At 39.0% G+C, this 15,762-nt stretch overlaps 1 protein-coding gene across 1 annotated transcript; it reads right to left on the bottom strand.

The window, feature by feature from the left end:
• Positions 1–12,672: 12,672 nt before the first annotated feature.
• On the bottom strand, positions 12,673–14,010 carry LOC107636971 (uncharacterized). The gene has a single exon (XM_016340437.1). It carries the CDS (start codon positions 14,008–14,010, stop codon positions 12,673–12,675), a length of 1,338 nt encoding a protein of 445 aa, XP_016195923.1.
• Between the last annotated feature and the right edge of the window lie 1,752 nt (positions 14,011–15,762).

Raw genomic sequence — 15,762 nt, 5'->3', positions numbered from 1 at the left:
CTCTGTTATAGTTGTCCCTCCAGCCATGGTTAGAATTATCTCTCCAGCCTTGACTGGAGTTGTCCTGCCATCCATGGTTGTAGTTGCTACCTTGTTGATTGTATCCTTGATTCGGGCGGTCATAGAAGTTATGAGTGGCTGCCACAGTGTTGTCTTCCTGTTGGAGCTGCAGACATTCATCAGTATAATGACTATAATCAACACAGATTTCGCATACTCTTTGTGGAACCAACTGTTGGCCTTGTTGTGGTGAGGGAGGTTGAGCTTGTTGTGCTTGTTGTTGATTTAACTGCATCTGCTTCAGTAGGTTGGTCATTTCACATATACTCTGGGTAAGAGCAGTAGTTTCAATGCTAGAGAAAACCTCTGCAACAGCTTTTGAGTGGCTACGCCTCTGCCTGTGATTCCTAGTGAACTCAGCTAAGTCGCTGATCAGTTGCCATGCTTCATCTGCGGTCCTGTACTTTTTCAGGAAACCAGTACTAGCACTATCCAATGTAGTCTTATCCTAGGGGTTCATGTCTTGAGTGAAGTAGTTGATCAATACTAGTCTATCAATCATGTGATGGGGGCATGCGTCCAGGAGATTGTTGAAGCGCTCCCAATATTCATAAAGAGTCTCAGATTCGCCCTGAATAATCATTGAAATCTCTTTCCTCAATCTATCAGTAACTTCAGCTGGAAAGTATTTTTCCAAAAATTCTCTTCTAAGCGTATCCCAGTTAGTAACAGTCGCTTCAGGTTGGGTGTAGTACCATTCCCTTGCCTTTTTCTCAAAAGAAAATGGAAAAGTGGTTAACAGAATAGAGGTTTCATCTGCACCATGACGCCTAACAGTAGAACAGGCTGTCTGGAAATCCCTAAGGTGCTTGATAGGCTCTTGAATAGGAAAGCCATGAAATTTGGGTATCAAGTTGATTAGTGCAGTTTTCAGTTCAAAATCTGCAGCCAGATTTGGATGACGCACTTGATACGGTTGCAGGGTAAAATCTGGGGCTCCTGCCTCCTAGAGAGTAATCCTCCTAGGTGCTGCCATGTTACCTGCACGTGAATCAACTGAATCAGTAGTAAAGAAGCTTGTCTCACTCTCAGACAGCGGTTCAGATTCGCCCTCAGATGAGACTGGTGAATCGATAACAATCACTTCACCACCTTCAGAGGCTAACCGACGTCGAGCTCGCCTAATACGTGAAAGAGTTCTCTCAATTTCAGGATCAAAAGCGGCTAAGCTCGGATCAGGTAATGAACGCATCATTCAATGAGAAAGACATATAGCTCATGGTAACAAAATAAAAATAAAATATGCAAATAAAATAAAATATGTACACTAATTAATAATCTAGCACACTATTGCAACTCCCCGGCAACGGCGCCAAAAATTGGTGCGTGGCAAAAGTTAGACCAATTAAGAGAATCTTAATAAGAGAAATGCGTTGCAAGTATAGCCCTTAACCAGCTAAAGTCTGCCTCACCAATTTAAAAAAGGGGGTTGTCACAAATTTTAGAATTAAAAATACTGAGAATATGAGTCCCAGGTCGTCTCCCAACGAGTTGCAGGAAAGAGTGTTAATTTATTAATCAGGAATTTTCAAGAAAGTTTGAGTTGGATAATATGCAATTTAAAATAACTTGTAAATTAAAGCAAGGAACTAAGAATTATTATTAATATTAAAAGGCCTTGACTGGGAGAATAATTAATTGGAAGTTCTATCCTTGTTGGAATCTTCTCAAGCGTAGTGTAAAAAGGCTGTTGTTTTCACTTAGTTAACCCTTACTAAATAAAGAAAAGTTAAGTGATTGAGCTAACTCTTATCTGCAAATCCTAGTCCTCTCATTTGGGAAGGTCTAGCGTTAGTAGATACAGAATTAGCCAACAACGTTCAATTTAACTAAGCACTTGAGCATTCCAACTCAAGTGTCTCCTTTTAATCAACCCCCATGTCAAGTAGAAAATCTACTCCATTGACATGGAATTAATACTCATAAAAATATAAGAAGACATAATAAATTAAATTAAAATATAAAATTAAAATTAATTAAGAGTAAAAGTAACTCTATATATTAATAAATTCAAAATGCAACATACTTAATTGAATAGGGTCAATGATCAACTGAAAGGAGTAAATGAATAAGGAAACAAACTAAAGTAATGTCTTCACGGAGGTAATGACTCTTCAGCATTCAAAATCCAAAGCAAAAGCAAAAACTATCAATGTAAAACTAATCTAGCTTCAGATCTAAAACTAAGAGTAATCCTAATAACAATGTATCTGAATGTATGTGGATGCATGTTGAGTCTCTGCACGTTCCCTAGCTTTAGTATGTGTTTCTAGGCCAAAAAATGGGTCAAAATGCGGCCTGAAATTGCCCCAGCGTATTCTGTTATTTTTGCAGATCGCGCAGGTCACGCGTACGCGTCGTCTACACGTTCGCGTCATTCAGCAATTTTTCTTGTCACGCGTTCGCGTCATCCACGCATTCGCATCATTCGTGCAGATTCCACTCCACGCGTTAGCGTCAGGCACGCATTCGCGTCGCTGCGATTTCTTCATTTTGCGCGCTCGCGTGAGCCATGCGCTCGCGTCAGTGTTCGCTGGCCATCTCCTTAGTTTCTTGTGTTCCTTCCATTTTTGCAAGCTTCCTCTCCATTCTCTAAGCCATTTCTGCCCTATGAAGCCTGAAACACTTAACACACGGATCACGACATCGAATGGGATAAAGGAGAGTTAAAATGTACTAATTAAAGGTTCCTAAGAAGCAAGTTTTCAACCATAAACAATACTAGGAAATAATTATAAAATTCATACAATCTATATGAATAAGTGGGTAAAGACTTGATAAAACCACTCAATTAAACACAATATAAATCATAAAATAATGGTTTATCAATCATTCAAGATCAATCTCATAATCATTATCATTCTCATCGTCAATCTCATAATCGTCATCATTCTCATTATCAATATCATAATTATCATCATTCTCATTATCAATATCATAATCATCATCATTCTCACTTTACATCTTGTTCATTTCTCTCAATTATTACTAACTCAACTCTTTGGGCTTTATCCCTAACTCTTCCATCCTCAATTCCACCAACCCTAGACTCATATCAAAGTTTATAAAGGTTTAGGAGGCCAAAAGAATGGTTAAAAATCATAAAAACACTTTTATTCCAAATTCTGGAAAGTGTGCGTATGCATGCATGTAGGGTACATACGCACAAGCTGAAAATCTGGGTGTCCGCATACGCATGCAAAAGGTCCGCATATGCATACACCGATTTTAGACCATGTCACGTACGCAAGCAGTGTCCGCATACGCAAAGACACTTGGCAGAGGTGAATGTCCGCGTACGCATGTCAAAAGTCGCGTACGCATGCATATCAGAAAATAGAAAATCTGATATGCTGTAGAAATTAATTTTTTAGTCTAATTTTCAAAACCTCATAACTTTTTCCACAAAATCCCTTTTTCAACCATTCTTAAACCGTTGGAAAGATCGTTAACTAAACTTTTATAAAAATCTAATTTTGAAGAATTTCCAACTTCGATGACCGAATTATGGACTGCCAAAGTTAGTCAAAAATCAGTTTTTACCTAAAAACAAAAATCACTAATTTTTCCAAGGTTCACAAGCCAAATTCATTTTTATCTATTAAATTGACCCCAAACCAACAAAATTCACCAATTTACACTCAACCAAATTCAAACCTACCATATCTATACAATTTTCACCCAAAACCATCAAATTTCACACCTCAATTCCTCAATTCTCATTACTCAACAATCATACTAATTATTCACACATTCAATATCTAAAATCCATTCAATCTCATATATCATCATACCATACAAACACCACTTACCTTCCTTACCTCTTTCCAGCCTTCGACCCAAGATTCACGGCCACCGGCCTAATTCATCAATCCAATATATATATATATATATATATATATATATATATATATATATATATATATATATATATATATATATATATATATATATATATATAAACATACTATCATCATCCAATTCCTCAATTTCACAACACACCAAATATGCAAAATCACACAATACATATTCAAATCATTATTCTCTACAACATGTCATCTATACACATCAATTCCAACTAAACACACAATTCAAACTTAATCCTAGGGGCATTTAACCTAGAAATTCTCATCACACCACACGGTACTTAAATGAAACTTAAACCGTACCTCTTGGAAGTGAAATTTAAGCTCTCACTTGGGAGTCTCCACCAAAACTCAGCTCCAAGCTCCACCAAACACTTTCACAAGCAAGATTCAAGTTCCAAAAGTGTACCCAATACTCTAATACACACATTACATACATACATCAACTTAGGGCTCACAAAATCTCATAAATTACAAGGGTCAGAGGGTTTCTTACCTTAACCCACAAAATTTTTTTATAAAACTCACCAATGACTCATACTAGAGCACTTCTAAACAACCTAAATCACAAGATTTTCTCAAAACCCACAACCAAATTTGAATTTAAAGGGAAAATGAAAAATGGGAAGAAGATAGAAAAATACTCACCATAATACCTAAATAGAATTGAAGAGGGTGAAGAGAGTGATGCGTGGCCATAAATGGCTCGTCAGTTGGAGCACCAGAGAGAAAGTTATGGTAGTTTGAAGTTTCAAGGAGGCTAGGGTTTTCTCTTCTTCCCTCTCCTCTCTATTTTTGGATCTCTCACACAAATGGGAGAGTATGGTGACTGAAAATGTATTTAATGATGTTATATATATGTGGGCTTGGGTCCACTTGGGTTCGGTTCACTCGGTTTAGTCCATTGACACAATTTTAGACCAAAACCTCTAAGATTAGCGTTTTAATGTGCGATTTAATTATTCTTTACCACCTCAACAACAAATATTTAACTTTCTAACATTTCTCACTCATAATTAATTTTTTCAACTGCAGTACTGGACAGATCTCAGCCGGTACTGACAGTCAAATTTTCACTGCGCGTTTTTACACAAAAAACTATGTTTTCCGACTTAGAAAAATTCACCGAGTCCAAATATCATATTTAAATTATCATATTCCTATTGCTAAATTTTCTACCAATATTTGCTCATATTTAATTTATTATTTAATTAATTACAGTTTAATCAAATTTTACACGAACTATTCGGCTCGATACTCTGTAGGATTTGAAGAATCTGATATTGATAAAGATGGGGGTTTAACATTGGAAGGAGGTTACTAGAATTGGATACAGGTTCTTCGCCCCTTTGGCAAGCCGAGGCTTCAAGTTCAAGCTTTTTTGGATTGTAGGCGATGAACAGTCCGTACAAAATTTGAGGCACATGAGAGAATCTTAGCACACCAAATCATGGAGCTATATGTCAAGGTAGTTGATATTGGCGTTGGTAGAGCTAGCCTATCTATATTTGCATCTTGGGGACACCAATTGCTGCATCTCCATTGCATTATGCTACACCAGTTGATCACATGGATGAGGACTCTGAGTCAAATGAGAAATATATTGCTAATATCTAGGCGATCTTTGAGGAGGATGAGTTTGTAACGGAAAATTTGTTGGGACGGATATTTCTCTTACCTGCACAGATTGTTGTGTCTGATCTATCCAGTGTGCTTAGCCATTATTACACTCTGTCTGAGTCATGTCATCCTAATGAAAAACTCTCCTTGCTTCCCTTCGGCTGCTACGGTGGCATGACTCCCAATAGCTCTGCCACCCAATCCCATGTTGGCCGCTGATGGTGCGTCTAGAAATCCTGCAGGCAACCATCGACTAGGTCTCCATCCGTACGCAACCCAAGATGATATACCACATCTTGGAGTGTGATGATACACTCACCTCATAGTAGGTGGAATGTGCGTGTGTGTCTTCGAATGCTATCTCTCTACAAATACGAATACCAAGGTGTTATCGAAACAGAAGTTCCTATCCTTACTGCACACTCAAATCCAACCTCCCTAAGGTACGACAACAGAATATTCGAAAGTGTCATAGTGTGAAAAATCCATCTATGATGAAGCACCCTCAGCTGCAAACATAAGAAATAATTAATGAAAACCAATACTAATGCTACCAATGAACTACACTACGAGTTTTTGGAACAAATAACATAAAATATGAAATAAAATATTATAAAAATATTCTAACTAACGATTTCATTTCTTTTAAAAAAATAAAATACACAAAAAATACTAAAAATACAAAAAAATGTATCCTATCTAACCATTTTGATGTTTTCAAAATAAATAAAATATATTTTTTCAAATAATATTTTATCATGTCACAAAATATCTAATTAATTCAAAACCAGTCTAATAACATAATATAAATTAAATATATAAACTAAATTACAATCAATATTATCTAACCTAAATTAACAAAACCTATCTAATAACAATAATATTGAAATAATCAACTAATCCGGTTATCAATTTTACGGTCGAGCGCTCCGGCAATATATGTGATTGCACTCGACTGATTGATATCCACATCACGTGCACAAACTTGCGTTATCGTCAATGGACTAAAATCCAACGAGAAAAATAAACGACACGGAATTTCTCCCAAAAAAAAAAGTTGAGAAAGTTTTGAAAATATGAAAAATGAACGCATCATGGACAAATATCTCGTTCATATATATATATAGTTACACAAATATATCGTTCTTGTCATAGACAAATTATTTATAAACATATCTCGTCTCTAACATAAATAAAATACATTAAGAAGAATAGCAACGTCAGTGTCTTATTTCGTCTGTAGACTAGATACGTTACTATCATTTTTAATAGATCTCGTTTATACTAATGACGAGATATGTTTATAAAAAATTCATCCATGCTAAGGAGAAGATAAGTCATGTATTGTATAAATATAAATATCCTAACGCGTATCTATAAGTGTATTTATAATATGGGTTTAGCTATATTTTAAAAAAAAATATAAAATTTGACCCAAAAAAAAGTCTTTATTTAAATAAAGGTGCGACTTGATTATCTGCCCCAAGTTGCATCCCACATTCATTCCATGTTTCCTTAGTCCTAAATTTTTCTTGTTGATTTCCTTCGTTAATTAATGATGAAACAAGGTTAATGAAATGTCAAATTTTACTGCTTGGTGGTATCTGTCTACTTTTTGGACAACGTTTTTCCCATAGTGGTGGAATGGAACTAGTCAACGCAACTACTTTGTGCTCCTAAGATTTGACCTGTCCAAATTAAAACTAACCATACTTGAGTGGATGCACAAGCTTTGTTTACACACTTTTCTTTTTTCTTTTTAGTCTCCCAATAATTGTGGAAGGTCTATTGTTAGTTGGAATAATCGTTTTCCCACTCAAACTTCTTCTTCCCTTTTCTAACCTAGCCCAATGCTTTTTTTTTTCTTTTCCCTCTTAATTACCAATATAACCTCTCTCAAACATTTTTATGTATGCACCTTATTATATGTTGGTCAATTCATTTTTAATTATCCTTATATTGATAATTAAAATTACATATATGTTGTTCCTATCCAAGTTTTTCATTTAATATATGATGACTGGAATAAAATAATTACTATATTAAAAACATATTTTTCAAGTAAAAGAAAATTGAATATTTTCTTAACAAGGACTTAAAAATATAGTTTATGATTTTTTTTTTTCAAAAAAATAAGCAAGGAAACATTTTTAGTGAAAAAATGGGAATTATATTAATAGTATTGACCCGAATTTAAGGTAATACAAAAAAAAAAAGTCACCTAATATTTTTCGTTTTAAAATGATCATATTAATAGTGTGAAAAAAAAGAGAGATCTGAATCAATACTTCAATAATTTTTATAGAGGACCAACCAAAAATGTAGTTGTATCTTCACTCTTTTCTTTTTCTTTTACTCTTTTTAATACTTTACGAGCACACTTGATTGTAAATTATTTTAGATTAGCAAAATATTTATTTGTTCGGATATATGGATGATGGGTCTTTTCTAATTAAACATAAAGAAAAATTAGTGGTTTACTTTAAAATAACTATATTACGTTTATACAAAAAACTAGTCAGTAAATTAATCATTATATAAGATATATATTAAAATATAAAATATACATTAAAAATAAGTTAAATGACACATATTTATATATAAATACATAATAAATAATGTTACGTAATTAATAATAATTTGTACTTATATTTACAGAAATTTTGCACACAAAAAAACATATAATTTATATATATATTTATCAGATTTTATACACATAAATTAATATAATTTTTATTCATATTTTTTAAAATTTACGTACATAATTATTTAATGTTTATATTGATTAAATAATAACAAAAAAAAATACTAAAATTACTGACCCAAAAATTTTTCATACATTATACTAACTAAATAATTAATTTTTAATGTGCAAATAACAATTTTTATTTTACAAATACAAGTGATTTATTACATTTATTGCATAAGCTAACATTGAACAGTGATTTTATTCATTAATTTGTGAGTATCATTATGTCATTGTAGAAAGAATAAATGAAGAGTGAAAGAGACAACTAACATGGAAGATGGGAGAAGAGAAATGGAATGAAGGTGGAAATAGGACAAAGAGAAAAAGGGTGTATGTATTATTAATTTAGTATGCTATTTTTAATGCATAAAAACATCTTAGGATTCTTGTTCTGAAGAGACCAAGCGAGTGAGTGTATGTATGTGTGAAGAGAGAAGAGAGAAGAGGCATTCACTTCAAACAAAAGGGGCCACTCTCCATTGTCTCCTAATGCCCATGGACTCTTTCTATATATTCATGCCACCCTCTCCACCATCCCTAATAACCCTACCACCTTTTCATTTTTCATTTTTTTTTATGACTTTCTTCTTTCTTTAATACTATACTTAATCCACTTGTCTCGCCCTTTTTCCCTACATAAAAAAATAAAAAATGCTAGTTGACCAGTATAATTTATTATTTTTATCAATAATTAATTAGTAATAGTTAAAAATATGAGATAAAAATATATTATTAAATTGTTAGATTAAAAAAATTGAACTAATAGTTAAAAATATTAATAAAAAATAATAAATTCTGTTAATTATTAAACTTTTTTTTTTACATTTCAACTTAATCTTACTGTTTATAAGTAATTTTTTGCTGCGAATTTAATTTATATAATATATATAAGATAAGAATTTAATTTTAATGTACTGATAAGGTAAAAAATTTTATATTAAAATTTTAGTTAATTTTACTAATTTGACGTGTACAATATTTTTTTAAATTAATTTGACAATATACAATTGATCATCTTCTAAAATTTTTTATGTTGATAGTATATGAAAATTAAATCCATATAACGATATATTTTTAGTTGGTGTCCACTTATAATAATTAAATTAAAAATTTAATAAGATATTTGTATTAGTAAAATTTTCAAGTTAATGAGTAGCTATTAGTAAAATATTTTTGTTGATGATGTATACGTAATAATATACCGAATTGAATTTATTTGGTATATCTTCTATATATAATCATAATTGTACAAGATATCTCTGGTACGGGTTGAGAGATGGATCGAGAATTTGCGGGTTGAGGCAGATGCCAGATCACTTGATTGGAGCAATGGGGGGAGGTACCTGCAAAGACACTCTGTCAGAATGGATCTAAGAGATATAAGATGTGAGGAATGAATAAATACCTGGAGGGACCTGGGTCCTCTATTTATAGGTGATGGTGAATATCTTATCTTATCTTATTTGGCTAAGATAAGGGAGGCGTTTGAATTATCTTATCTTATCTTATCTTATCTTATTTTGCTAAGATAAGGGAGACATTTGAATTTGAAAGTTGGTTAGGAGCTCTAGTGGGCTGGTTCCGGGCCTTCTGGAAGGGCGAAGCGGGTCAGACCCTGGTAACCAGGTTCGGGGACCGTTCCGGGTGTAGGATCTGTGGGCCGGATCCGTAACAGTTGCCCCCGGAGCGAGAGAGTGAGGGTGCTCGGTCTCATCGCTGGAGGAACCTTTTCCTCGCCGTTGTGGTTTGGCAAGGAGATCGTTGTTTAGTTTTTTCCAATCAAGGTCGAGAATTTTGGGAAGTTTCTAGCTGTTTCATGGTTAGGCGAGGACCGCGTTTTTTGTGCGTCTCATCACATGCCGGGTTTGATGACCGTTCCGAGGAAGGGCCCGGAGATCGGGTCTGGAACAGTTGCCCCTGGAGCATGAGAGCATGCTTACTTGGTCTTAATGCTAAGTTGTTTGGAGAGTCCAATTCTCTGTAGTTCGGGAGACTGTGAGGAGCCTAGAAAGGGCGTGACGTCATCCTGCACTGATTGGCGGGATGTTGGTCAGTCCGGTTTTCACGAGTTGGAAGACCGTCAGCTCATGCTTGTTTTGTGTGGCCTTTTCTAGGCCGTTATTGTGAACTTATTTTAGGTCTCTTGGTGGGCCGATTTCAAGACTTTGTTTATTTAGCTTATTTGGATTTCCGTTATGTTGGCCTCACGGTGATCGATCTCGGGCCGTCATTTTTTGTTGTTTGGATACCCGTTTTATTTTTTGGATATCCGTTTTGTTGGCCTCGGGGTGATCGATTCCCGGGTAGCTGTTTACTTATTTGGATATCCGTTTGGTTAATTAGATATCTGTTTTATTGGCCTCGGGGTGATCGATTTCCGAGTAGCCGTTTACTTATTTGGATATCCGTTTTGTTGTGTTGGATATCCGTTTTATTGGCCTCGGGGTGATCGATTCTCGAGTAGACGTTTACTTATTTGGATATCCGTTTTGTTGTTTGGATATCCGTTTTATTGGCCTCGGGGTGATCGATTCCCGAGTAGCCGTTTACTTATTTGGATATCCGTTTTGTTGTTTGGATATCCGTTTTATTGGCCTTGGGGTGATCGATTTCCGAGTAGCCGTTTACTTATTTGGATATCCGTTTTGTTGTTTGGATATCCGTTTTATTGGCCTCGGGGTGATCGATTCCCGAGTAACCGTTTACTTATTTGGATATCCGTTTTGTTGTTTGGATATCCGTTTTATTGGCCTCGGGGTGATCGATTCCCGAGTAGCCGTTTACTTATTTGGATGAGTATTTGGCCGTTTTACTCTTTTTGCCATTACGACAATATGGGACGAAGCAGGACAAGTGCATTTTTAAATGAAATTTTATTAAGTTTGGGTCTCGTTAAAACCCTCCGTTTGGGGGGGGGGGAGGGAAAGAGTACCCTAAAATAATACAAGGAGAATAAAATAAAATAATATAAGTGAAAGACATAGTTTTAAGGGAGGGAGTGTTCCTACGTGTAATATCGCCGTAAGTTGGTGGCATTTCAAGTTCTCGGGATCTCGGTTCCGTCGAGTTTTTTGAGCTTGTAGGCTCCTTTCTCGATTATTCCTTTGACTAGGTCGGGCTTTTTCAGGACTTGCCTGACCGCTTGGTTGGTTCAGACCGTAATGGGGTAGGCCTGGAAATATTGTCCGAGACGACGGGATGCCGTGAGGAGTGAAAATGTGAGTTTCTCGAGGCGTGAGTAGCGCGATTCTGTGTCTTGTAAGACTTTGCTTATGAAGTAGATGGGTCGCTGGGCCTTATTATCGTCTTCTCGGATAAGCGCTGCTGCGAGTGCTTCCTCTGTTATAGATAGGTAAAGGTAGAGGACCTCTCCTGTTTGGGGTTTAGCGAGAACCGGGGGTTTTGCTAGGACTTCTTGAAATGTTGGAATGCCTCTTCACATTCCGCTTCCCATTTGAAGGGGGTTCCTTTCTTCATAAGTTTGAAGAAAGGGTTCGCCTTTTGGGCCAACGCGTCGAGAAAATGAGATAGTGCGGTTAGTTGGCCGGTAAGTTTCTGGATGTCTTTGAGATTTTTAGTGCTTGCCATTTTGAGGATGGCTCTACATTTTTCGGGGTTAGCTTCTACCCCGCGTTGCGTGATCATGAAACCGAGAAACTTTCCTGCTTCCATCTCGAATGTGCATTTTGTCGGGTTGAGGCGCATTTGATGTCTTCTTAGGGTGTTCATTATAAGCTCAGGGTCGCTGATGAGTTGCCCGCCGGATTCGGTCCTGGCGAGCATGTCATCTATGTAGACTTCCAGCTTGGTCCCAGACAGGTTTTGGAAAATCTTGTTGACGAGCCTTTGGTAAGTGGCTCCGGTGTTTTTTAGGCCGAAGGGCATGACTGTGTAGCAGTACGTGCCGTCGAGAGTGATGAAGGCCATCTTCTCGTCGTCGGGTCGGTGCATGGGTATCTGATTGTATCCGGAATACGCGTCCATGAAACTGAGGTACTAGTGGCCGGATGCGGCGTCTACCAGCCCGTCAATATTCGGTAGAGGGAAGGCATCTTTTGGACTGGCTTTATTCAGGTCCGTGTGGTCGACGCACATCCACCACTTCCCATTAGCCTTTTTTGACTAGCACAACGTTAGCCAGCCAGGTTGTGTAGGGCAGTTCCCTGATAAAGCTTGCTTCGAGGAGAGCTTTAACCTGTTTTTTTTACTTCGCCTGCTCGGTCGGGAGACATTTTTCGTCTCCTCTGTGCCACAGGTTTAGCCTTGGGGTCTACGGCTAGTCGGTGAGACATTAGATCGGGATCTATTCCCGGCATATCGGCAGGTGTGAATGCAAACAAGTCTCTGCTTTGTCTTAGGAGGCGTGAGAGATCCTCTTTAAGGTCGTATTGGAAGTTCTTGTTGATGAAAGTATATTCTTCTTTGGTTTGCCCTATTTGCAATTTTCTCCATGTCCCCTTCTGGTTCCGGCCTAGGTTGCCCGTCTTGTCGGGCATCCAGGTCGGCTAAGAATATGCCGGCCGCGTTGCGAGATTTCTTTCGCAGGGCTAAGCTAGCATTGTCGCATTCTACTGCGATCTCCCGGTCTCCGTGAATAGTTCCGATGGAGCCATCCTCTGCTGTGAACTTCATGAGAAGGTATTTGGTGAAGATGACGGCGGAGAAGTCGTTAATTGTTTTTCTTCCGAGGATGACGTTGTAGGCGGTGGAGTCTTTGAGGACCACGAACTCAGATAGGATTGTCTTCCTTTGGTTTCCCGTTCCTATCGTGAGGGGAACGACGATGGAACCGTCTGGTTTGAGAAAGTTGTCTCCGAGTCTCGTGACTCCATTGCGGTGTGTCTGTAAATTGTCGTTGCAGAGTCCGAGTTTGTCGAAGGCTCCTCTGAAGTGGATGTTAGAGTCTGCTCCTGTATCCACCAGTATTCTTCTTACTAGCCCGGTTCCAATCTTTGCCGAGATGACGAAGGGGGCGTCTTCTGTCGAGGTACCGTGCTGGCAATCCTCGGGGGAGAATGTTATCGCTCTATTGGCGGTGGCGGTTGGAGTTTGGTCTCTGACTTCCAGGATCTTGAGATCCTTCTTCAGTGCTGATTTTGATTTTCCTGGGGTGTCTTTCCCTGTGATGACATTCATGATAATGGTCGGATCTGTTTCAGGGCTTTCCCTAGAGGCTTGTCTCTGTGTCCTCGGGTTACGTTCTTCTTTTTCTGGTGATCTGTCTTTTTCCGCACGTCTTGGTTCCCTGATGACGTCTCCGAGTTTGCCGTCTCGTATGGCTTGCTCGAGGGCGTCTTTTAGGTCGAAACAATCTTGTGTCCTATGTCCACATCCTCGGTGGTAGTCGCAGTACAGGGTCTTGTTGCCGCCCGTTCTTTCCTTGAGTTGTCGGGCCCTCGGGAGAATACCTCGATCGGCTATTTGGTGGTATATCTCGGTGATCGGGGCCGTCAGAGGTGTGTAGTTAGAGAATTTTCTGATTCTGGGGGGTTGGTTTACGTTTGCTAGTTTGGGATGTTCTTTATGGTTTTCTCTTGGTAGGGGGTTATGTCGAGGTGCCGTGCTGCCGTGTCGTGTGCTGCCGTGCTGCCGTTTATTGGCGGCTACGACTTGGCTTACTTCCTTGTCGTTTATGTACTCCTTTGCGACGCTATGGATCTCCTGCATGGTCCACACTGGTCTGGTAGTTAGGTGTTTCCGAAAGTCTTCATTCATGAGCCCGTTAGTTAGGCAAAGGCTTGCGACTGAGTCCGTGAGTCCGTCGACCGGTAAACATTCATCGTTGAAGCCGATCGAGGTATTTTCTCGTGGACTCGTCTTGTCTCTAGGTGACTCCCAATAAGCTGATGGGGTATTTAGCTTTGGTGATTCTGGTGGTGAATTGGGCCATGAACTTCCGTGAGCTATCGTGGAAGCCAGTTATGGATCCGTTGAGGAGGGCGTTGAACCATTTAATCGCTGGCCCGACTAGGGTTACCGGGAAGGTCCTACCTCGGACCGCGTCAGCGGTCTCTTCCAGGTTCATCCTGGCCTTGAAGGCCGTTAGGTGCTCCTGGGGGGTCCTTGGTTCTGTCGTACTTGATATCCGTATGTTTTTTGAGGCCTTTAGGGAGTTTTTCTTTCAGAATTCTTTCAGTGAAGAGAGTGGCTCCCATTATCACGTGGTCACTTCTTGTGCGTTTGGCCTCTCGATGTCGTCGGTCGTCGTCCGTGTCATGTTGATGAGCCGGGTTGCGTGAGACGCTACAATCATACCTTTTTCCGTGTCGTTGTTCAGGCATCATGTCGTGTCCGTGGTCACGGGAGATGCTGCGATTGTATCTCTTGGCATGTCGCCATTCTGGCGATCCGCCGTGCCTGGTTTCATGGTGAGATCTTGATCTGGAGGTTGCGTGACTTCCGTTTTCGGCGTTGTGCTTTTCTTTGGGTATAACTCGGCCTTTGAGGTCTTGCACCCTAAGGTACAGCTCTTGGATTATCTGGACCGCCTTCTCTCCTAGGCCGTCGGGTGGCCGGGCTTCAGTGGGAGGACGGTTGTCCTCTCTTGGTTGTTGCTGGGTTGGGGTTGGTTGGCGATGTGCGCGCTTATTATCCTCTCGTAGGTGGGAGGAGTGTTATCTTGGAGTTCGGGAGTTGGGGTGTTGGGTGGAGGATTGCTCCTCGAGGTTCTCCATCATGCCGCCACGATTTGGCTGTCTCCCGCATCTGTGCAAGAACCTTGAGAACTTTCTTGATCTCTTGGCTCCTGAGAGGTCTGAGCTTGGCCACGGTGGTAGCGTTTAAGGAGGTCATTCATGATGAGCTTCCTTATGAATTTTTAGTAAGGTTCGAAGGGATCATGGCGATAGAGTTGTCATAGGTGAGGCGGCGGATGGTAGAGATTTGGAACCTGGTGTTGAAGGAGGTGACCTCGTGGGTTTGGAGGAAGCGCTTGAAAAGTTCAAAAGAAGAAGCAACCACGGTGGGCATGGAGCCGAAATAGAGGGAGAAGATGGGGCCATGGCACTTGGAGAGACGGATGAGGGAATGGTGAATGAGAGGGTCCAAGAGGTAGAGGTGTCCCACTAAAGGGAGGCGAGACTTTGGGCTCGGAGGACTTGGAATTTCACCATTGGAGTAGGGCGAAGGTGCATAAAGAGTGTTATCACTAAGAAGATGATTGCAAGTCGAAGAAACATTGTTCCTTTGGGATTTCTCCATTGGAGTAGGGCGAAAGTGTGTTATCACTGCAAAGGTGATGCAAGTTAAGAAAACATTATTCCTTTGGGATTTCGCCGTTGGAGTAGGGCGAAGGTGTGTTATCACTGCAAATGTGATGCAAGTTAAGGAAACATTATTCCTTTGGGATTTCGTCGTTGGAGTAGGCTGAAGGTGTGTTATCACTGCAAAGGTGATGCAAGTTAAGGAAACATTATTCCTTTTTGCTCTCAGTTACACGCAAGAAATCTGAGTTTGATGCCGGATGTA

This window comes from Arachis ipaensis, chromosome B4, assembly GCF_059453495.1.
Source record: "Arachis ipaensis isolate K30076 ecotype BB chromosome B4, ASM5945349v1, whole genome shotgun sequence".
Taxonomy (NCBI): Eukaryota; Viridiplantae; Streptophyta; class Magnoliopsida; order Fabales; family Fabaceae; genus Arachis; species Arachis ipaensis.
Note: the sequence above shows the minus strand (reverse complement) of the source record. Positions and strands in the feature narration are given on the sequence as shown.